Source organism: Osmia lignaria, chromosome 14, assembly GCF_051020975.1.
Source record: "Osmia lignaria lignaria isolate PbOS001 chromosome 14, iyOsmLign1, whole genome shotgun sequence".
Lineage (NCBI taxonomy): Eukaryota > Metazoa > Arthropoda > Insecta > Hymenoptera > Megachilidae > Osmia > Osmia lignaria.
In genome coordinates this window covers 13,600,703-13,625,820 of record NC_135045.1, presented here as the reverse complement: position 1 = coordinate 13,625,820, position 25,118 = coordinate 13,600,703, and the positions used below count along the sequence as shown (strand labels likewise).

General features: G+C 33.3%; 2 protein-coding genes across 4 annotated transcripts; both read right to left on the bottom strand.

Moving 5' to 3' along the window:
* Window positions 1-1,410: 1,410 nt before the first annotated feature.
* LOC117610642 (amine oxidase [flavin-containing] A-like) lies at window positions 1,411-9,888 on the bottom strand. 3 transcript variants are annotated; one of them, XM_034338268.2, is made up of 8 exons: window positions 9,602-9,888; window positions 8,968-9,185; window positions 8,371-8,527; window positions 8,127-8,245; window positions 7,833-7,972; window positions 6,934-7,404; window positions 5,797-5,940; window positions 1,411-1,569 (listed from the first exon to the last, which is right to left on the bottom strand). In XM_034338268.2, exons 1-8 carry the CDS (start codon window positions 9,753-9,755, stop codon window positions 1,446-1,448), a joined length of 1,527 nt encoding a protein of 508 aa, XP_034194159.2. In that variant the 5' UTR covers window positions 9,756-9,888; the 3' UTR covers window positions 1,411-1,445. The 3 variants fall into 3 exon arrangements, with proteins under 3 accessions (XP_034194159.2, XP_076548203.1, XP_076548204.1); XM_076692088.1 differs by having other exon boundaries at window positions 9,631-9,768; XM_076692089.1 differs by lacking the exon at window positions 8,968-9,185 and having other exon boundaries at window positions 9,631-9,802.
* Window positions 9,889-18,680: 8,792 nt separating this feature from the next.
* On the bottom strand, window positions 18,681-20,364 carry LOC143306047 (uncharacterized). Its single transcript, XM_076691999.1, is given in 2 exon segments — window positions 18,681-18,857; window positions 18,859-20,364. Coding segments are annotated over 2 exon segments (1,683 nt in total).
* Between the last annotated feature and the right edge of the window lie 4,754 nt (window positions 20,365-25,118).

Sequence of the window (25,118 nt, the reverse complement as noted above, 5' to 3'; positions counted from 1 at the left end):
GATCTCTATTTATCATAAAAGATATAAGACAAAGATATTAGCGCATTTAATTAAATTGTACATTTTGTCTTGATGATATTGTATTATTAGTCTGTTATTCATTATTTCGGTATTTTAACGCAATGCAATACAATTCCTTGGAATATTTAGACAAGAAAACATTTTGTGTAGGTACAATTTTAATTGAATATAATTTTCTTACAGCTATGACAATAAATAAATAGTAAATCTGTAACCACAGAACGTGAGCATTTTTCATTATTTAATTCATTTGTAGAAGTGTTTTGATTTATTGAGAAATTGTAATCCATAGTTGTAAATGCTTTGAAAATATTTAGAACAAAGTATAATTTTTAGATAATTAACAATGAATGTTACTTACCTTATTCAGTGTTTAGTAACACACTTACACTGTAATTGAATAATTTTTATATAATTTTGTACATGTTATTGTAATTCGGTGCGTTTGGTCTTGATCAGGAGGAATAGGAACATGAAACTGCGGTTAATACATATTCTGGTTTCACTTTGTTGTTCTGTGTAGAGGTCATGTTTAACGTTCATGTGTTTACCTCGCGTTTGATGTACGAATTTATTACACTTTTGTTCTTGGCCCGCCTATCGTTTGATTTGAAAATTTAAGAATACAATAATACTTAAATGATAAAAGTATGTTTTATTTTAAAAATATAAATTACAGAATTCTTATAGGCTGATAATGTATTGAATCTTTAAATTAATGAAAAGTTATTGTGCATATTTATATTATTAAATTATGATTAGTATTATTAAAACAGGTATAACTTACAAATCTCCGTATGAAATGTAGATGCTATTATTAACACAAAGATGTATACGTACTATGTAGTAATTTCTTTTTATTAATTAAGTACTCATAATACTTATAGTATCACGCTATTTTATACATTATACTGTTTAAATATTCGAATTAAATAAGATTCTATAAAAACAGCCACAGTTTTTCTATCTTGTACTTTAGTTTAATTCGTACTTAATTTTTGATTTCACATTTTTTTCTACAGAAATATAAAAGAAAGGGTAATGTTACCATATATATTTTACCGCAATTAAAATATTTGGTGCACACATAACTCTTGTTCTTCTTCATTTTATAAATCAAAGTTTTTGTATATATAAAATAAAATTTTCTTTTAAAACGTTTTAGTTATAATTTATAACCAATTAAGCTATAGGTATATTATTTACCGCTGATTTTTATACATATATTCTATTGTACAGCTGATTTAATTTAATACTGCAAATTAAGCTAACAATAATGAAACCTATCTGATCAAAATTTTTACATTTTCTCTTATGGTATACTTATAGCTTCATTAAAATTTCCATTAATATTTTTACAATTTCCTTTAGCATCAATTACAGAATCAATTTGATATTCAAGTTATTGTTTCAAATCAAATAAATTACGTACTAATATAAGCAGTTTTCATAAAAGACAGGAAAACAGTAACATTAAGCATTAAACCCAGGTACTGTATAGCACATATCTTGAAAGGTACTGGCTCTATTTGCCTTGCTCCTTCGAATCTATTGAAAGACCTTTTCATTATACTTTACATTATCAATTCAAAGAAAAATTACAGAAACGTATTAAATTTAAGAAATAATAAAAAAAGATATTTATTCAGTATTGCTACAATTTTTTAATCATTTTCAATGCTCTAACAAAAAAATGTTGTCCACAAAAATTAATCAATACCTACTCAATCGGTAACAAGTAACCCAGATAGCACACGATGTCTTAAAGACATCCATTTTACGACCATTTTAGGTCTGAACGTCTTATGACCTTACCTGGACATCTTTACAATATTTTGTCCCGAACGACGTTAAGACATCTGAAATTCATGTCTTTAAGGCATCTTTACAGGGTACGAAACGAACGTTGTAAAGACATCTGAAATTCATGTCTTTAACGCATCTTTATAACGTACGAAACGAACGTATTAATTATTCGAACGCATTGTTAAATGGAACGAATGCTTAAGGATATAAAAATTTGCTAAAAAGCTTTCTCTTCAGTAAAAAAGCAGAGATTGGCTCGTGTATAGGGGAAACTAAAATGAAAGGGTACAGCAGGATAAGATGATCAGAAGTATCCTCGAGTCGATTTTATTAACCTATGTACTATTTAATAGCTTACCAAAAAGAACCATTGTATACCAAGTTTCAACCCTGTATCGCAATCAGGAGGGTAGTTATAGGGTAAAATAGAAAAAGTGGCTTTTGCCACATTTTCCCAATTTAATGCTATTCAAAATATCTAAACAAATTTTACAATATTCTAGATATATTTGCTTATGGTTGTGAATTTTTTCAGATTTTTCGGTTACAAATCCTAGACGTGAAAAATCAAAAACGCAAAAAGATTGTCGAAAAATTGAGATTTCGGGTAGAAGCGATTTCAGCACTATATTATTGATACTCTTAGAAAGTTAGATATTAGCATGGCAAGTATTCTCAATTTTTTCAGATTTTTCATTCTGGTGCGTCAAACCGAAAAAAAAGCAAAACCCGATATTTTCGACGTAAATAATTGAAAATTAAGCACCTTATCTTTTGAAGTTTTAGATAATTTCTCAATATCACTGTCCGACTGTAGAAGCGCTAGAAACTTTTTTGTCGTAGATTCACGCCCCACGAAAGTCCAATCTTTTTTTTTTCATAAAATCATTGTTTTTTTAATTTTTAATTACATCCAAATAAACAATAATCATTTAATAACATATACAAAATATAACGTGTACATAAAAATAATTTTGAAGGACCATCGATTCTCTGGCTATATGTTCAATTAACAAAATATTAAAAGCTATCCGTAATTGGAACAATATCTAGCCAAAGAATCGGTAGTGTTTCAAAAATGTTTTTAAAATATAATGTATACGTTATTAAATGATTATTGTTTACTCTTATGTAATTATTAATTTAAAAAAAGTGATTTTATGAAAAAACAGATGAGACTTTCGCGGGGCGCGAAGCTACGACAAAACAGTATCTAGCGGTTCTGCAGCCACGGCACGTGACCTCTCCGATTCGGGACGTCGGTATTACAGCAGTTTTTTCGTTGGGCCTGGTGGAGCCACTAGCGTGTTCTGTTACGAACTTGAAAAAACTAATTCTCAGCTGGCGTGCGCGCAACTTCTTTAAATAAATGTTTTTTAATTCATAAAAGCATACAGGGTGCGTCACGCAATTGGGACGGGTTATATCTTGAATTTGGTAAGAGATAGAAAAAAGCTGTTTATGTAAAAGTTCAATGGTATGATAATGTTTATTTTTCTATGCTTTTATTTTCTTCGTGAATGCAACGATGCACTAAAAAAATGCAGATGAACTTTTTATTTAAATAGAATTGCATATTTATTTTACTCGTATTAAAAAGTACTATGGTACTATTAGAACTAATAAACGGAGAAGCCTCGGCTCCTTCTCTCCTTCTCTCTCCTCGCTACTACATATTCCCTCTCTTCTATTTCGCTAACGCGCCTATGTCTAACAGTACAATGTTTAAAAAATTAATATTTCGTGAGATATCTCATGTTTTTCATAAGTCATACCATTCAACTTTTACATCAATAGCTTTTTTCTATCTCTTACCAAAAAGATATACTTCGTCCCAATTGCGTGACGCTTGTATTTCCAAAAACCTATAGTAACTTTGTTTTTCGAAACTAATAAAAAATACAAAGGAGTGTTAGTCAATATTCTGAGTGAATACAAATAATTTAAATAAATAAATATCTCATATACAACTTATGTATGTAAACATTTGCAGAATTATTGCAAAGAGGAGGTATTTTCTTCTCTTGTTATACCTCCTCTTTGAGGGAGGTTTGTTATGGGGCGCTGTGAAAAATCCAGGCGGGCGTCAGTCAAAACTTAGCGAAAAGGGACGATCTCAACATTCAGAATGAGAGAAGGACAGCATGACTAGTGCGTCTCATTCAGCGTTCGGGCGTTGTTGCCTTTTTCGCTTGTCTTCGTTGACACAGTCGAGTAACGTAACCAAGCTAACGCCTGATTTTGGCTACGATTCCAAATCGACAGCCTTCTTACGATTAGTTAGACGCCACCTTATAACTACTTACTGTGCGTTGCAGCTAAGTTGCCGTCCAATCAAATTCGTTGACTTGCCTCCAGTCACACGTATTATGTTTATTGGCCGATGCCCTTACATCCACAAATCTATCGCGTGACGAACGTCGCCAAGGACAGACATTGAAACAGAATGAGATGAAGCGATAGCGAGCGGCGAGTTGAATGCATTGGCGTAGAGGTAGATTCGGGGTTTACATTATTAAGAAAACAGGAGAGTTTTTACACTTTCCATATTGTAATTTCCATAAATTTTGCATAATAACAACTGTTGTCAAGAACGAGTATTATAAAAAATCCATTAATATCCTGAAAAAATCGCATGTTTATATAGTTAAATGCATCTTCCGCGAATATGGAAATTTTACGCCTAAGCAATCTGGCTGCTCACTTCTCAAGTTACGGGCCCCTGTAAGGGATTAGGTGGAGCGAACGCACAGTCCCCTTGCCCCTCTGTCGGTTCAGTTTGCCGGTGCTCGGCAACTTAGCTGCAACGCACAGTAAGTATTAGCTGAACTGAATTTGTCACGTGACTTGCTCTGTATTATCCACAAAATGGCGGAACTTGTCTGTAGGAATGCTTTTACGGGATTCGACTATTCGTCCTTATATGAGAGAATTTGGGGCTGGGTGAGGGCTAATATAATTCCACTGAAACATGAGTTGACCGTACTGCATTGGACCTTCCTCTTTCGAATAAGCCCTCACCCAGCCCCAAATCTTCTTATATAAGGACGAAAAGTCGAATCCCGTAAACCCCTGTTTAGGCCCATTTTTGCCGGTAAAGTCAACGCGCTACTATTACCCGTGTCTACCCCCTTAACCGTTCAGCTTCCACCGACGCGACGCGATGTGACGTTGAGAAACTGTCTAAAACTTTAAAAGGTAGGGTGCATAATTTTCAATTATTTACAATAACATAACTCCCTCCATTCAAATCTTGCTCCGACCAGTGTAGAAATATTCAAAATTATATAATACATTAACAATAAGTGCGTAAAAGAAATGTAAAAATTTAATGCTAATATCTAACTACTTCACGTCTAGGATTTGCAACCGAAAAATCTGAAAAAATCACAACCATAAGCAAACATGACTAGAATATTGTAGAATTTTTTTAGATTTTTTGAATACCATTAAATTGAGAACATATGGCAAAAACCGGTTTTTCTATTTTACTCCGTAACTACCCTCCTGGTTAAGATACTGAGTTGAAACTTGGTATACAACAGTTCCTTTTGGTAAGCTATTAAATGGCGCATAGCTCAATAAAATCGGCTCAAGGGCACTTTTGACCATCATATCTTACTATATCCTTTGTGCTTCAGATATTGAAAATTTCACTTTCTGTGTCTGTGATGATTTTTTTCTTAGGATTTTAAAAAAATGATGTACACACCGTGCAAAACTGCAAATTGTCTGGGTGAAAAGAGATTGAAAAGTTCTTTATCATTTTGCAGAAACTAACACTTTGTTTTCGAGATGAGAGCAATTCAAAGTTCAACATCTGACTTTTGGGCGCTGTGTTTAAATTTTAAATAACTGGCACGAATTTTTTGATTATTTTTGTTCTGAAAAATTTGCTGTTTCCACGGTGTAGGTGCATTTATTTTGAGAGCAAAGTAATATTTCATTACAATAATATAAAATACGTACTTAAGACTGGCTATTTCATGAGAAGTAAGCACCTGTGGTCTAATTCTATACAGAATCGAATAAGCAGTCATTTTTCCAACTTCTATCGCACCGTCTATAGTTCCTGGCCAATTAGTAGCATATTCACTGGAGGCAAAGAAGATCCTTGAAAAACAATTCATTTGCACTTAATAAATGTAGAACAAATTTTTTAAATTTAATTATCGCTTGTATCGTTTCCTTGTAAAGCGCAATGTTAGAAACAGGTGAATTTTGTTATGTTCTTTCATAGTATGATTCAGCAAATTCTAAGGAATGAAAACACTTGTTCAAAAAGTAATGAAAGAGATATCACAGGCATGGGCGTCCGCAAGGGGGGGCAATCGGGGCACTTGCTCCCCCTTGGATAGAGAGAGCCTCGGATGTCGAATACAGCATTTATTGTCTCCTTCGTTTAGAACTCGTCTCTTTCTCGCTCGAACTATCTTGTATCTCGAATTGTTCTTGACTCTCCTTTTTTTTCACACGGCTATAGCATACATTCGTTAATCTAGAAGTGATATTTTATATCATGCCCCTCCCTAAAAAAAATCCTGCGGATGCCCATGATCACAGAGGCGGTTAAATGTAAGAATATAATTGTAGTTGCTATATTTTTCGATGGATATAATATTCAGAGTGGGTTATTAAATGAGAACGCTTAAATATTTCCATTATTAATGGTTGTACGAAAATACTCCAAAGGATAAAGTAACATTACCCTAAGGAGCGCATGTAATCATGAAATAAATTTTTTCTAACGGTCATTTTGTATCAAATATTTTTTTAGATTTTTTCTTTTTCTTAAATAGGTCGATTTAAACAAAACATAAAAAGGTGCTAAGGTTTGCATAATGAAATATCAGAAAGACCTTTTCAGAGATTATGTTGTAATCTGTATATTCAGAGCTATACATACATGTCAGAAAATGTTATTTTGTAATAAGTTGTTTCAATTAATCTCTGGTTAGTAAAATTTTGGAAAGCACTCAAAACGTATTTTTACTTGTTTTTTCTAAATAATAATTTTCTAACTTTTAATTATTATATATTCTTTCGTTTACTAATAAAAATAATGTTACAATTTCATTTCTATCAATATTTAAAACATTTGCACACCTTTCAAACGTGGTACCCATGTAGTTGATATAGCTGTTGATGGAGGTGGGCATCATAACACTCATAGGACTACCACCTTTCATTTGATCATTCGAAAAGTGATTGTATTCTTTATATTGCAAATATTTCGAGGTATCTATAGTTTCGAAACACTGATTTAATGTATTAAATAATCCTTTTCTGTTAGTCTGAGTGGAATCAGGTTCTGCAAGAAATCCAGAAAGCATAAATCTTTCTGAGTTGCTGCGAGTTACATCATAAACAATATTTAAATTGCTGTTCGAATCCCATGTAGTGACGACGTCCTTTATGGAATTATCATTCCAATGTAGATTTTTATAAGCTACATTAAAGAATACATTCTTGCTTGGTATATACAGAATTTGAGTATTTAATAAACATTGAGATGATGGCTTAATGATAATGCGATTATGCATTGGTGGAGGCACTGCTATCACTACTAATTCACATCTACAAAAGACAATTACAGTTATGTAGCAAATAAATTATACATATTAATTCTTATCTTGTCAAGATGAATTCCATGGGTTCACACTTTCAGTTATTTTTTAAGTATCTTAAATAGTACTTGAGAAAATTCTTAAATGAAAATTGTTAAAGATTTTTTGGCAACAGAAAGTATATTTAAATAATTGTATTACTCGTACATACATAAACAATTAGACTTTGTAAAGTATTTTTTTTTAGAAATCTGATGTACTTCATTTAAGTAATGCTAGTGATATAAATGTAATAAATTAGAAATATTATCTATTAAACTATCACAAAACTACCTAAACGTAACTATTTCCTGTTTGCCTGTATACTCATCTTATTTACAAGTGTTATTCAAGAATTACTTGGAAAAATTAATAACATATTTTATGAAAGTATCATACCTGAAATGATTTTTTTCTGTTAGAACGTATACTCGATCATCGTTGAATTTAATCTCATTAACTACTTCTGCGTATCTGATTTTACCATAGAATCGTAAAATGTTTTTTAACAATTTATGGGCAATTTTAGTTACACCACCCTGCATGTGATAGTACGAGCATAATTGAAAAAACGCATTTAAAATGAAAAGATATGAGTTTAAGACAAAATTGGTTTTTAATGTTACTTGAATGTATAGAACGTTAAAAAATGTTTGTACATGCAAAATATAAATAAAAAATTGTTTCTTATACTTGTATGAAATATCGATTATTATCACCAAACATAATCCTTAATCGGTTGAAAAGACCAAGAGCACCGTTCAGTACGGAGAGCAACCAAAGAACAGAAATATCGTTGAGATTTCGCATGGCTGTAACGAATTGCAAATTCAATACACTTAATTTTACATTATCTTTCTAATGTTTGATTTACGGTTATGCACAGTGAATCATAAAGATACTCGTATTAAGTCTACTTATCGACAAATGAATTTACCACATGCACTGCAAATATATGCTCGACATAATGAACGTGCGAAGGAAAAATAAACAATTTTACGTAATAGTTCTTCTACACTTGTTTCAGCGAGATGTTCTATTTCATTATGCATAGTATTTGTGCTTAATTTAAGTGCTATAGCTTCTTTTTCCATCTGAAAGGGTAATGCACAATAAATATTAATAATGTATTACGTTATAGCGTTATTAAAGTATTTCATAATATGTTAGTAGTTTTACCGCATTGTAGAAACTTGTTAAATACAATAAGTCGAAATAAAAAAGAAATTTTGAGTCATGGATAATTTACAATTTGCAGGGTAGGTATATCTTTTTATAAACGTAGTGTATATGAATAATGTATATCAAATTTTGTAATATTTATTATTATTGTTATTGTTATTGTTATTGTTATTGCTATTGCTATTGCTATTGCCATTGTTATTGTTATTTGAACAGAAAGATTTAAAATAATATTTATATTAAACAGATAAACATAGGATAACACAGCCATTTGTTTTATAAATCGTTTATAAATTCTATATTATACCTTAGCTGACAAAATAAATAAAATATAAAATTAATGTTCTGTTACCATTTGAAGAAAAGAATAAACCTCAGCTCCATAATATTTAGGTAAATTTTGTGAAGGTCTATAGTTTGTACACAATATTCTTTTTCTCATATCAATTATTTTTCTTCGATCAATATTTAGGTCCATTGTTTTTATTAAATCAGTTATATGCTCTTGTAAGAAATTTGCATGATAGGTCTCGCTAAAAGCTTTAGGTAAAATACGACCTCCGACTTCGTCTATTTTCAAATATTTATAAATAACGGATGTATTTGTATTAAAAATTGTGTGATTGTATGTTATTTATATATAACTATTACATGAAATTATTTCTTTTTCTCCAAAATCTGTGATATAATCAAGCAACGTTAATACCAATGGTACTAGAATTTGTTACAACCACAATTTTTTTTGTAGAAGAAATAGATACTTAAATAAATGTAATAAAATATTTGGATTATATCCAATAAATAATACAGAATTCATGCTTGATTCAATTACAAAAGAAACAGTTAAAATAAGAATATGAAATTACAAAGAAAGAATACAAATATTTTATAGAAACCTAATTATGATGTTTCATAGGTTAACGATGCTATCAAATATCATTGTAAACGGACTTCTATAAATTCTTATTTAGAATGATAATTATTACTATTTTCCTCGATAATTAAGACACTTAACCCAGTTTTCTTTTGCAGAATATTGTATGCACATGTAAGACCAGTTAAACCAGCGCCTACAATTATAACATCAAAATCATTCGCATCTTCCCTAACAAATTCTTCGTCTGCAAAATCAGCGGCCATAATTATTATTATTACATAAATTATTTTCTTTTCAATAAAATACAACGTTGTGGATCATTTTCATCATTGTGCCTGAAGTTAGTAATTTAATACAGTTAACACGTTGATGCTATTCAGTACGTTCAAGCTGTTGAAAATTTTGTAAGGTACAATTTTTATTTTTAACGAATCTTGTCTATCATTTTTACAATATTTCATTACATCTCTTATCTATATCTATAATTTATATTAAATATTTGAAATTTCTAATCAGATAATTCAAAAAATTCTTAATCGTATGTTATCTACAATACATACGAGTCACGTGACAGTAAATACATATGTCAAACAAGACACAGTGTATAGGAGTCCTGAGAATAGATATTAGATTGTTTTCTATTTTACGACAGCTTGATTATGATAACAAGATGATAACTTTTAGAAATTCCAATACGCAACAACTCGAAAAGAACGGGTGTTGCCATCGTCTCGAAACAGTCAGTCCCTTGATAATTCAGGTAACTTTTAACTGCAACCTTTATAACCCCCGCGATGGCCCTACCCTCCGGCTTCCTTACCCTTCCGGTTCGTCCTAGAAGCGTTACTTTCTTTCGCCCCCTTTACGACTGCTCGACTCTCTCTTTACGGAGCTGTACATCTTAAATAATTGATCTTAACGTAGTTGCCGGTGTTTTTATAACTGTTTTATCGCCCGCTATTGCTGCTGTGATATACATTATTTAGCCACCGGTTTTTAACCTTAAGTCTCTGGGCATGGAGGTGTGAAAAGACTGAAGGAACATCAGGGATGTGTCTGTTTCTTTGATAAAACTTCACTACTACCATTATTCTATCTTTCGTTTAATCTCTCGCTTCATTCTCTACACTGTAAAAGTCGAGCAGTCTTATTTCAATAAAGAAATTACATTTTGTATTTTACATTTTGTAAACGGAAATGGTTTCATTTCATAAACACTTTACTTACCAGAAGCTTATTAGCTCTTGCTCTATGGAGAAGTTTAGTGCAAGATAAAGGTTACAGGCTGCAAATTTGTGGCAATGACACAATTGTTTAGACAAATAATATAATGTAACTCACTATTAAGAGAGAAATGTGAAATTTCTCTTAGAAAATTAACACGTTAACATCACGCTGAAGCTATTCAATGTTTCATTAGATATTACTTTTATTTTTAACAAATCTTATCTATTATTTTCACAATATTTAGTTAGGTATTGTGAAAAATATTTAGTTATTTGTAATTAAATAGGTATGTAAAAAAATTGTATGTGAATGACTTGATATTTTTCCTTTCACATCATAGATACCCTGAAATCAAGCGAAATCAAAGGGATTTCAATCACAGGATTATCCTTGCCGAAGATATGCAGCCGTTTCGGTGCACGGGCGACACTTTCGTCAAAAATAAACTTTTCGAATGCTGAATGCAACATCGTTCTCTTCTAGAAAGCACTTTGACAGAGCCCCATGGGTACATTACTAGGATTGCCGCCACCAATTGAACTCCCCCGACTCTCGGAGAGGTAGCCCAACCGGGCCAGGCCGACTCCGTTACTCCCTTATGTCTGCAAACAGAGACGCCCGAGGCAACACCGCCGTTCAAACACCCAATCGTTTGGGCCGATTCACAACGATAAAGCAACTTGCAAATTCTCCATTGTTAACGTCAGTTGACTCAGCCGCGCATTGGCTGCGCTTGATCTGCATAATAGGCATTAACCCGGAAGGATTCAAACTTCGCTGTCGGGATAACTTTTCAACCTAGCCTGATTAAGTCTCTTCGTCCTCGAAACTTTGTGACGGTACGCGTTGTTACTTACGAAAGAGGGTGATTAACTATTCTGACGGAACTTTGCCTCAACTTCCGTGGACGAAGAGTATTTTCTGGGTTGTTCAGCTGGGTCCGTTCGTGACAACGATCGAACTGATTATTATCATTTTTTTTCCATTTGTGCGAAGATATGTGGGTGCTTGTACTAGAAGTTTACCTATTAGAAATTGTACGACCTGGGGGAATTCACTCTAACTGAGTCGGCATTAGTCGGTGTTAGTTTGCAAGAGTAATACATTTCAAAAATTTTTAATTTTTAAATATTTGAGAAAATGAAACGTACAGCTGGGATATTTTTATTTAGTATAGTGACAATATTCAATAAAATAAGTATAATTATAGTATTATAATACATAATAAAATGGTATTGTATTTACTTTAAACTTTTCAAATATTCACCAGTAAATTCTCTTTAAAATTTCACTTCAAAATGATCACCCGAGTTGAAATCTTGGTAAACAGGTAGTGGCATTGCTCATGCAGAGTTATAAATAATATATTTATTATTTTCTTAAATAAGTATACATATAACCATATATAAATAATGTATTTATTATATTTTAAAATACTTATTAAATTAAATGATACGATAAGATGAAATAGTATTTCAAATAACAGTAACAACGTTAACATTTTGTGTAATTAATGATTAATTCTGTTCAATTAAAATCTATCGTTTTCAATCTGCTACTATACCTCCCTTATTATATGTATGTTCTTTACCCCTACACCCCTGGAGTCGCAGAGATCTACAGCAGTTATCACACATTATCAAAATCTACTTTCCTAGGAAGAGGCAGTTCGATTTGTAGGAAAAGGTGGACGCGAATACACACGGCACATTCAGCTCATAGTCCCACTTTATACGACCGAAATTCCCCGGTAAGATGCAAGGGGACACAGGGAAGAGGCAAAGGTAACGGTGAAGGAGAGGTCGGGATCGTGGTGAGGGAGAGTAGGGAGGGAGGGAGGAATTCGTAATATAGAGGGCCGCTCTACGACCCCGTTGGGAGGAATTCCGGGGTACGTTTTAAATTGCTGCATCCCCAACCTCCTTGTTTATGTATGCTACCGTGTTTCTTATTCTTGTGCGGCAGCGAAGGAGAGCGCGCGCCGCCCTAACTTTATGTGCACAGTGCTGGCATAAGTATGCAATCTATGCGTCGGTGTAACCATATCCCTGTCTGCGTGATCGTACATGTGAAAGCGAGAAGGTCCATGTACCAGCAGCGAAGGATGTGTTAGTGGATTCGCACACGTGATCGTGCCTCCAACCCCCACGTGTGTGTATTCTATGGTGAAACGTGGTCCTACGTTTCTTCGTGGCGGCCTTGTGTTCTCCAGTCTCTCCCCTACGATCTAACCCCCTCGTTTTCTCTCGTGGATTCTTTTCCTGTTCCGAACCTGCTATGCTTTTTCTTTTTATTCCGAACTTCAGCTCGGCTACAACCGAGCCTCCCTTACTTCCATCTTTCCGGCCTCAATTGCTGTAATCTATGGCCTATGCTGGTAGATTTAACCGTGGAATTGAGCCACGGTGATTTGTACGGTTTATTAATATTGCAAGGTATCGGGGATGGAACTTGGCCATGGGTTTTCATAGATTTTCAACGACTCACAGATGATTATACGTATAGTACGTGAACGGCCAAGATATCGATTCCGTCGATGCTGTGTAATCCAATTTCCAACTATATTATTATTTAACACTTTGATTTTTTTATTTTTATTTTACTAGTTCAATTACAATTTTATTGATAATCTATTGTTAAGTATGGAAAGGATTCTAAAATTGCAAGTGTTTCAGGTATCACAAAACTTGCGGCAGTTAGAGTGTTAAGAAATTAATAAATTAATACTGCAATTAATTGTTGTTCAACTTAAGCATTCATAAATTTTTTTAATAATATATTCAACAATACAGGGGTAATAATCGCTTCTGTATTATAGAAAATTGTATCTCAGTTGATAATTTATAAGAATTCAGTCCCATAGATTTCCATTCGGTTTCTTCCTAAATATTAATCGAATCGTACGTACAATTTGCACGAAATGTTGGGAAAAAAATAAGTGATAAAACGTATGAATCCGTTCAGTAAATACTTATCAATACTTTGTACGGTGTATTCTCCTGGATTTAAGCTTATTTGCTGTCTCGTTGGTACTGCGTGCTGTTTTAGATGTAGGTTTCATTATCTACAATTACAAATTACGTGGAAAATGAAGGTAATCGTGACGTGTATTTGATAATACATATTAAATTGTTGCATACCAAATGGTAAATTCCGAAGTATAGAAAGTCTGACATGATTTGATGACGTACAAGTTTGAAATATTCATTTGAGGTTTGAAGAATATGACTATGTAAATATTTTATTGATGTTCCTAATGCTAAATAGGTGATTTTTCATTGGAATAAATATTGGACAATATTAAATTGTTAATTACTTGATTGATACATTGTTTATTTCAATAAAATTAATGAAAATATGAATTCATTTGTTTATTTCAATGATATATATCTGTGATTATACATTAACATAAATAAGACATTTTGAACACAACAGCAATTAGGTATAGTAAAACATATAAAAGAATTATATTCTGAACAATTAATTACAAAACGTTGTTTCGATGACAAATGTATTCACACAAAATTATTATTAAAATGGTATAAATTTAATATCAATGTCAATTCGAAGCAACTTTAATGCAATAATGGATATTATGAAGGTAAAATAAAATGAATTTCTATAGTATTTATTAGTTTATTGTTTACATTATAGAAGTATTACTTTAGAATGTAATTTAAAGTAAAAATTAAGTGTTAAATCTTCTTTCTTTAAAAAGCAAGTTTTGAAATCCGCTTTTAGTAGAAACAACGTTGGACTGAAGGCTTTTTAATTACTTTGGAACTTACAAACAGTTACAAGGAAGTTTGTAAAAAATATTATTATATCATTTTAATTTTACATAATGGTTATTCTTTATTCTTGAAGAAGTATATATAAACATAATAAAATAAATAAACTAACAGTTATGCGATGATATTTGTAATTAATATTGCAATGAAATTTTTATTATTTTCTAATAAATTATTTTCTAATGGAAATATATCCATTGATCGTTAGTTAGTTGTGTCTATATAATTATACAAATCTATTAATTAAAATGTGGACTGCGGATTATCGAATACGTATTGAATATTTTATTAACGTTGTATTTAAATAAAAATACCTACTCGTTTTAGTATAATTCCCTTATGTCAACAAATTTTAACCAGATTTTACTTAAATTTGAATGTTGTGATTAAAAAATGGTCTTTTGTTTTAGAGTTAATACATTCATCGATGAATTGTTAATAAGTTAACAATTATAATTATTATAATATATTAATTACTGTATTATATTGTACTGTGTTATAAAACAAGAAAAATGTACAATGCAATATATGTGCTTTATCTGCAGTATCGCCTCGAAATAAGCAACTTGCTATCCCCTCTTCTTTGTTTGAAATCGCCCGGCCTTCAGAGCGAAGAAATCATCTTCTATCCTTTTTTTAAAAAAACAAATTTGCATGTTAGGCCGATTACTTTATAGTGTGCCTCTCGGTCCCGATTCAAGAATAAAGTCAAGCCGAATAGCATACCTGCTCCGTAATAAACAATTGTTTGGTCCCGAGCGAGTTGCTTATTTCGAGGCAATATGTATTTTTATTTTCATCCAAATTAAAAATGTAAATATGTCAATGAATATGGTTTATTCTGTATAATGCTCTATACATATTGATTAATATTAACATAAAAAAACGTGATAATAAAACAAACCACTTTAGAAATTTTATTAAAATATTTCATATCGCTATTTACTATATATAGGAATATAAACTTTTATATACACCCTGCCGCAAAAGTATTCGTCCACCGTTTAAAACAGAATACCTCGTTTAAAATTGGATCAAATGACTTTAGGTTTCTCAAGAAGCTATACAAATTAGTTTACCAAGATATTAGTTTACTAAGAAAAAATTAAAATTTGCCGAAATCGGGAAAGAAATAACTTTAATAAGAATTAACTTTTTTATCTGAACCTGTAACGAAAATTTAAAATATGATATTTGTAAATTTAAATATGTTATGTGCATGCTGAAAATTTCATCGAGATCAGTCAATGCACTTAGAAGTTACAAGTAATTAAAGGAGATGGCCATCTCCATACCTTAGTCGACCCCCATTGTCCCGGCAAATTTTTACCCCGCGGAATCCATAGAATAGGCCGCCAAGATGATCTGTACCAAGTTTTATCCAAATCGATTAATGAGAACATGGTCAAAATGGCGCCCAAAGTTGACCATTTTAACACGGGGTTTTATGGGGAGTGGTCGAAATCGTGCTTTCGGCATCTTAGTTTCCGGATATGTTAAACTAGACAATAATATCTTTCAAATGAGCCCATGAGCATCAAAATCGACAAAATGGGAACTTGGTTAAAATCCGCTGAGTAGTTTGGTTCGAAATCGACTTTGAAGATTATCTTCATTTTTTCACAACAGGTTTTGACCAAGTTCCCGTTTGACGATTTTAATACCCATGGGCTCATTTTAAAGGTATTATCGTCTAGTTTAACATATCCGGAAACTAGGATGCCGAAAGCACGATTTCGACCACTTCCCATAAAGCACCGTGTTAAAATGGTCAACTTTGCGCCATTTTGACCATGTTCCCATTAATCAATTTGGATAAAATTTGGTACAGACCATCTTGGCAGCCTGTTCTATGGATTCCATGGGGTAAAAATTTGCCGGTACAATGGGGGTCGGCTAAGGTATGGAGATGGCCATCTCCTTTCCGTTAATCGCGACTTTTTATCTAAGAACATGACTAGTTTCGTTTTTATTGTTAGATGAAAAGTCGCGATTTTCAGAAATTTTAATTACTTGTAACTTCTAAGTGCATTGACCGATCTCGATGAAATTTTCAGCATGCACATAGCTTCTTTAAATCTACGAAAGACATATTTTAAATTTTTATTATAGGCTTACATAAAAAGTTGAAAAATTGCGTTTTACTATTTCTCTCCTGATTTCGGCAAATTTTAATTTTTTGAAATGACAAAGGCACATATCTTAGTAAATTAATTTGTATAGCTTCTCGAGAAACCTGAAGTCATTTGGTCCAATTTTAAACGAGGTATTCTGTTTTCGACAGTAGACAAATACTTTTGCGGCAGGGTGTAGGAATAGAAACGTTTGCATCTCCCTAATATAAAACGTTAGTTGCGTGTGAAATTTGAAGTTGCAACCCTTATTCGCTATGTAACGTATGCAACGTATCATTGTATTCTGTCGGGCTATACATCGGGCTAAAATACACTTATTACATTGATTAGAAAAATGATATGTCACGGTCAGATAATTTTAGGTTAACTTTCATTTATCCCGTTTTTGAACAACTGTGCAGCCAGGCTTTTCGAGTGTAATTATTACCTTCGTTAATACAAGACTATGAATTACAGCATACAACTGGCAACTGCCATGATTATACGTATGATACGATTCATTCTATTCTAATGGAAACCTGTCATGTTTCAGTGAGGTTTGTATTCCCTCTCCTTTTTTTTTCTTTAACACCAATCATGACTTATAGTATAAAAATGTAATATGTACACAGAAATATATACATATACAGGGTGAGGAAAAAGTCCGGGACCGGTGAAATATCTCGAAAACAAAGCATTTTAGGAAAAAATATTTCATACATAAGTTGTAGGATTTCAATAGATGCATCAAACGGTGGTACGTATTTGACCTTGAGCGTAAGTATGGAGGAGCTATCAAGGTCAAGTTAAAAATTTCAAATGGAAACCCCCACTTTTTATTTAATATTCTTGTAGCTGACATCGAGAGCTTTCCAAAACACTTCCGTGAGCTTCTTTAGGTAGAGTACTTTTCGAGATATGAGTCGATAAAGTTCAAGTACCGTCGGTATTAGCAGTAGCCAAGGTGTACCGCGTCGAGGTTGCACGGTCGGGTTGATATCTTATTGTGTGTGTGCATGTGCACGTATTTGGTAATCGTTATAGTAGACCTCCACGCGGTTAGGGATGGGCGATGTTCGACAAAAATATCGATGTTAAAATAATCGATTAGTTAAAAAATCGATAATTGAACATCGATGCTTTTTAAAAGATATCGAAGTATCGAATTCTTTTTTACTAGGGCTGATTTTGGAAACATCACCCTGAGCACATTTCCTAGAGTGTAGCCTAGAAAATGTATATACAGGTAAACAAAAAATGTTACACTATCTTTCTTATTTATGTTTTCCTAAAAAATATAGTTAAATCAGAATCGTACATTCAATGTTAACTTCGAAGAATATTAATGAATTTCCTCCAAGTAGTAATAGTATTTTGCGAGTTCTTGAGCTGTAAGTGCAACAGGGTTGACTTCGTGACTAGAAAATATGTTTTTATTAAATCTATAGGGAATGGGATATTCTAAGAATAGATATGCATAAACATCAAAATATTATGCGTACATTATAAAAAGTCACTGTACCTGCAATAGTAGAACAGATGCAAAAGGATTGAGACGATAAAGAAAATTATAGATGGAGTATTTGGATAAGATAATTTTTTAAATCTAACAAGGGAGGGCGCGATCGACGGGAAACGGATTTTCTTGAAACTTGCAGTATTTGAAGATGTCCTCTCCAAATTTAATTTGGCAAAGCAGTAGCGCGCGCCTCTCAAGATTTTCCGAGAAAATTGCCTGAAAATTACATAAAAATCGCTGTACACCATAAACAGTTTGCGTATAAAGATGAACAACGGTTCAAATGGGTGATGGCGTAACGTAAGGTATTGGTAATCAATAGGTTGCTGGTTCGAGTCCCCCCACCCTCGATAATTTTTTTTTTTCTTCTTTAATTGATACCTACCTCAATTTTTAGCCTAAAATTTATGAAATCTGCACCAATGAATAGTTACTTTTATGTTTTATATAGATAATTCTTTTTTTTGTGGGCATTGGGAAAAAAATCGAACATAAAAATAATACATGTTATATTCACTGTATTATTGCACATTCTGATTAATGACACGATCCAGTGTGATATTTGTCGTAAAAACATGGGAAACAATAATTGTTGCGACATCTAGCACACACTATAAACGCAGCATTCATGTAAGAGCACGCTTTTTTGAGGACGTCTACCGGAAAACATATTTCATTTACATTAACAAATATGTACTTCTCTTGTATCAAAGAGTTTGGACGCATACCACGCATACTGTAACATATTTACAAATATTGGGGAGGATAGTTGATGATGTACAATGGAATGAATCTTTATACAGTCCTCCCTAGAATTTATTTCACGTTTCTCCTGGATTAGGTATGAACAGTTTCGTAGACGCTTTATTATTTTTTTTACCTGTCTGTAAAAGTACACGTCACACGGCTGGACCAGAGGAGTGCAGTTCGGAGGTATTACTTTTACACTACACGTTGGCATACACTCGTCATCCTGAAATAGTTCATCGTATATCACCGGATTAGTCTGTCCTCCCCAAGAATCTATCAATAAAAGGAAACGTTCTTTTTGTACATAAGGCTTTAAGCAATTATTTAAAAAAACTTTGTACAACGCACTGGTCAGTTTTCCCGATTTTGTACGCGTCACAACGACGTTCTGGTATTTGGCCGAGTACTCCTCTACCAACTTTCGAACCCTTGGTCCAAATGTACCTGATGCCTCTTGCAGGCACACAAAAACAACTGGTAATAACTTTCCAGACAAAGTCAGAGCGTATTGTGCTGTATAAGAATGTGTCACCTTATTCATGCTCTGCCTTTGTACAGTGACTACTTTTGACCCTCGGCGAGTGAGCGTTCTGTCGAAGGTGGATTGATATTGACAGCCTGTTTGGGCTGTGTTAATAACAAAATCCGGATTGAAATTTGGTATTAGAGCACGAACTTGGGCTCGAAAATTTTCTGCCGAAGCCCACGTTTCCTCCATGGTGGTGGTTTCGCTTTCGGAAACATACTTTGTAATTTTCCGTTGCCGGATGCCATGTTTGCGTTTAAATTGTTTTACCCACGTATCAGACGCTTTAAATTCAAATCCGCGGAACTGGCTTGCAGCAGCTAAAGTCCACTCCTGCAGGTTTCGCGTGGTCACTTGCTGATAATTTTTCCGAGCTTCCTGAAAACGATCATTTGTCCAGGAATCAATGATGGCATATTTATCAAATGCAGTTCCACCATTTGTAATGTGTGCTTTCCACTTTGCCAAATCATCCATACGTTTTAAGCGGGAGCACCCTTTCTTCTGTAGGTTCTTCAGTGTCCAATTTGGGTGTGCCGTTGCAATATTCACCACTTTAATTTTGTATTCCAGTGGAACATATTCTGTTTTCATCGTCTTCTTCTCTGGCTCATAATCTTCGGACGAACTGTATCCTCCAATTTCTTCATACACGTTCTCTTCGTCGGGTTCATCCTTCATAAAAAGTTCATCGCATTCGATGAGTTTCTTCTCGCTCAACATTTCCATCGTGCGATAGTAAATTTCTTCTCCCATGAGCATGGCCCTATCATTAATGACTGCTGAAGGTTGTGATGCAATCATGTCATCTTGAGCAAGGAGCTCTTCATAATATACCACGGCATCTTTTAATTGCAACCTCGCAATATCATTGCACACATCTTCTTCGGGACACACCGATTCTTGTGCTGCCGAATCCACGTCCACAAACACCACGTTCGACATTATAATTTTTTGAAATTTTCACAAACTTGGAAGCGACGCTATGACAGCATCAAGAAATTCCAAATAAATATTTTTGTTACGTTACCAGGCCAACTAACGTATGTTACCAGGCACATTTGCAAATTCATATGACAACTAGTAACGTAACAAAACACACTACATATTTTAAATTATTGTAATATGACATGATTGCATTACAACACACATTACAAATGGTGGAACCGCATTTGATAAATATGCCATCATTGATTCCTGGACAAATGATCGTTTTCAGGAAGCTCGGAAAAAATATCAGCAAGTGACCACGCGAAACTTGCAGGAGTGGGCTTTAGCTGCTGCAAGCCAGTTCCGCGGATTTGAATTTAAAGCGTCTGATACGTGGGTAAAACAATTATAGCGCGTCGCGTTATCATATCATGCTGTTCAGTTTTCTCACAGAGATAAAAAATATCGATGTTATGTAAAAAAGTATCGATATTTAATTAATCGAAACATATTGCCCATCCCTAGCTGGGACACCCTGTATATACATATATACATATACAGGGTGTCCCAGCCCAACTGTGATAGAGCTCTTATTCCGTAACTATTAATTATGCAAAAAATTGTTGATATGGAAATTGCATGGTAAAATGAGGCCTATGTTTTGGCCAAAGTGAAAATCTTTTACATTATTAGTTTAAGAAATATGATGGTCAAGTTTTGCTTTTTAAATGGAACCATATATTTTTCTTCAGATCATTGTATAATAGTGCTTCTAAAGACGAATTCATTAAGCTTTAATGTATGCACTCGATTTTAATTAGTTTTCAAGATATAACGTTTACAAATTTTCCGGTCAGTACATTTTTTTTTTTTTTTTATGTACACTGATTACTCCGAGATGGATGGGCCAATCGGAACGAAACTTTTTGCATCTTGTAGAGTATAACTCCCGATTGGCGTCGTAAAAAAAATATTTTGAAATTTTTCATTCATGATGATTTTTATTACAAAAAACTTACTGTTTCATGTACGCTCGGCGTATGTTCACTAATTACTTCGAGATGATGGATCAATCGAAAAGAAAACGTTTGGATCTTGTAGAGTGTTCCTCCCAATTGGTCCGGCAAAAAAATATTTTGCATTTTCTCATTTCTAATGACTTTTATCGCAAAAAACGTAATGCTTCAGTTATATTTTTTGGCGTTTACTATGCAAGGAATGTACCGATTGCGATGAAAGCTATCACATCTAATAAGGGATATTTCCACGATGATCCCACTTGCAAAAATGTATGGAATTTGTTGTTTATTAGCCATCTAAATCTGATCAATTTTTTTTGGTTTATGGTTATTATATAGCTAAGCAATAAAAACGCAAAATCACCTTACGCTATTCTACAAATACTGCACTAAATAATGTGAAATAAAATAATTTTCAACAAAAAACACAACCGACTTCAAAATGCGGTAAAAAGTGTAAAATAATTTCTATTTCATTTATACCAATGCTCCACAGCTATTAACAAAACCTGTTTAATCGTTAAATAGTATACTAAATACATTTCAACCTTTTCGGAGGCGACGCAAAATTCAGAATACCCGAATAAACGATGCTGCTAATAACGATTTGATTGGGACGCGGCATAAAGGAATTAATAAGTTGCAAGAAAAAATACGAGACGTTATAGATACGGCTGAAAACATTTGTAATTGTAACGATTGTATCAGAAATTGGCAACACTTCTGATGCACATGTAGTTAATTCGCAATGGGTATGTTGACTCCCGTTGAATATTGTAAAACTTGAAATTATCAAATGGATCATTCGGTAACCGGCGTGTCATAGGTTGCCAACCCCTGAAGTAGGATCTTCCGAGTAGAAGAAAAGTTTTTAATTTTGCGCTGCCTTCGAAAAGGTTGAAGTGTATTTAATATACTATTTAACGATTAAATAGATATAAATAGGTATCAATAAAATAGAAATTATTTTACACTTTTTAGCACATTTTAAAGTCGGTTGTATTTTTTGTTAAAAATTATTTTTCACTAGATACGTCTCATTGTCAGTTTGAGTGGCAAGTCGTAAAAGCGGCCACAGCAGCGGGGGGTCTATGCTAGGAACGGCAGACTCATAGAATAACCGCTGTGGCACTTACCGCAACAATAGGGCCGCTTTTACGACTTGTCACTCAAACCGAGACGTATCTACTGAAAATCGGGAGATTTGTAAACGTTATATCTTGAAAAATAATTAAAATCGAGTGTATACATTGAAGCTCAATGAATTCGTCTTGAGAAGCACTATTACATGATCTGAAAAAAAATATATGGTTCTATTTAAAAAACAAAACCTGACCATCATATCTCTTAAACTAACAATGCAATAGTTTGTAATAGTTTGATACGAAATAATTTTTGAATTTGTTACATTTCTTTTCGACTTGACCGTTTTCTCATGTATTTTTACTCAATTAAAATACACGTAAAGTACAAATAATCAATGTTATTGATTATTTTGATTATAAACAACGATAGCTTGAAATAATAGGTGAGTAAAGAGCATTTTAGACATGAGCAACATATTACACGCTCTATCTTACACCCTACATTCTACATCCTGCACCTTACCGCTTGCACAATGCATCCTTCGCAGACAATACTTAAACCTTGGTAAGCAGTCATACATCATCAAGAAGATTATATTAAACGGCTGCAAAAATTTTGATTTAGACTTCAATTTTAATTGAAGACTTCAAATTTAATTGTATAATGTATAATAATATCATGTGAGAGTAATTAGATATTAAGTCGACCGTCAGAGGTCTCTCGGCCAAATACGTATATAAATCAGCATGCGTCGCTGTGAATCTGCCTTGTTTGGCATGTGGATTTTATGCAAGAAGGGATCTCACCTTTACATTAGATTAAATAATAAGTAAGAGTTTCCGTATTAACGTGCATTATTACGAGAAGAGCAACCGACAAAAAAGTATCAAATACTTCTATTGTAAAGCCGAACACAGTGCTGAGAGAAATTAAGATAAGTGTGGGTATAACATGGCCATGTAAGTATATATTTATAGGCCTTAATTAAATATTAATATTTAATGATTTCGTTCCTTGTTTCGTTTCATTTTATAGATATTATTAGCTGTTATACAAACCAGCTATGTAGTTCAGTTAGTTAGTATAATACTTATTTTCCAAGGTCAAATTTCATTATTTAAAGTTCACAGTACACGTAGAGTAAAGAAGAATTCCTTTTATGTTAAGTTAATGAATATTCATCTTTATAATTATTTTCTTGTTTTTATATTTTAAAACAGCTCGGACAGTCCGTTGTGAAAACAAACCGCAATAGTGAATTTTTATGTTCTCGTTATTATATTACAACAATTCAAAACATTTTTTCTTTATCTCAATAATAACCTTTACAATCAGTGTAGTTTTTATAGTTAATTTGATGACAATTGTAGATTACAATCACAGAAACAGCAATGAGACGCTAAGTATCAGATGATTATGAACGATGATATATGTATATAAATCCAGGTATTCAAATAGCAGCAGACATTAATCGTATCCTCACCGGTGTCTCTCATCTTCTTATCCGCAAGTACTTTGAACTGAGTTAAAATGCTCAAGGAGCCTGGACGTGTTAGCGTTCTTCTTTAAACTCAAGGAATCAATTTGGCTGGGAAAAGAACGATTGCTATTCGAAGAAGATTACTGCGTTCCATCGTTCGAGGCGAAGCAAGGCGATGCGAAGTGTAGAAACGGCCTAAGCATCACGGAGGAACGAACGGAGAGATCGGGAGCCAGCAGTAAACCTACCAGGCGTAGGTTTTGATGGCAGACAGCGGTGGTGAGTCGATGGTGGACTGAGGACGAGGGGTAGCTGAGGGGTGGTTGGAGAGAAGGTTTAGATACCTTGTTGAGGATAGGCTGCCGGTGCAAGTAGGTTTAATATTTAATACCGCGGGCTGGTCATCCTGCCGAGGCGATAACACAGGCCCCGCGGGAACCTTCCGCGCAACATCCCTCGGAAAACGACTGCCGCCAAATTCGTAGCCCTCTTCCTTCCCCTACCCGCCATCTCGACGTTTTCTCCTCCAGCTAACACCTTCCATCTTCTGTAGGTACCGTTGCGCTGTCCTTTCTGTCTTTTTTTCGCTGAGCCGTCTAGTCGGACAAACCACGCCGCTGAAACTACTGTTTCTATTACCACTTTTCTATCACTTCTTTTTTCTTTTCGTGAAATGAACGATTGTTGGTGGCCTCCTGGCCCAATAAACAAACTTGGACTGCGTGAACCAACTGTTTATGCTCGTTTCCTTCCTTATCCGTTTTGTTCTTTTTTAAGGCTGCTAGTGAGTCATTTCTAAACCTTTTGCTACTTTTTTTTAATTGTAAGATAGCTAAGTCAAAATGTTCAGTATACCTTTGGATGTTAATGAGAAAATGTGCTAAAATTTTGTTCATGTTTTCATTACAATACTATTTATATGATCCATACGACATTAATATTTTTATTTTTTTGTTTACTTGTTTTTAAATAACTAATTGTTACAGTGAATGAAACTAGTACACAGGTGATACAACAGTTTCTTCATAAAATGTTCATACATTATTTTCTTTTCAAAACTTATATAATGAGAGTCGTAAATTATTAAATATTGGATTCTCATTTTGGATCAATTTAATTTAAACGGAATTGTAAGTTAAAATTTTTTTCTTTTATTTTACTGAAACTTATATAGAAAGTGTAAG

Coding starts and splice junctions, on each gene's coding strand:
- LOC117610642 (XM_034338268.2), bottom strand. CDS start 9,755: ATGGCCGCTGATTTTGCAGACGAAGAATTTGTTAGGGAAGATGCGAAT. Junction 8,246..8,370: donor ATATATTTGCAGTGCATGTG/GTAAATTCATTT, acceptor AATTCGTTACAG/CCATGCGAAATCTCAACGAT. Junction 7,405..7,832: donor ACAGAAAAAAATCATTTCAG/GTATGATACTTT, acceptor TGTCTTTTGTAG/ATGTGAATTAGTAGTGATAG.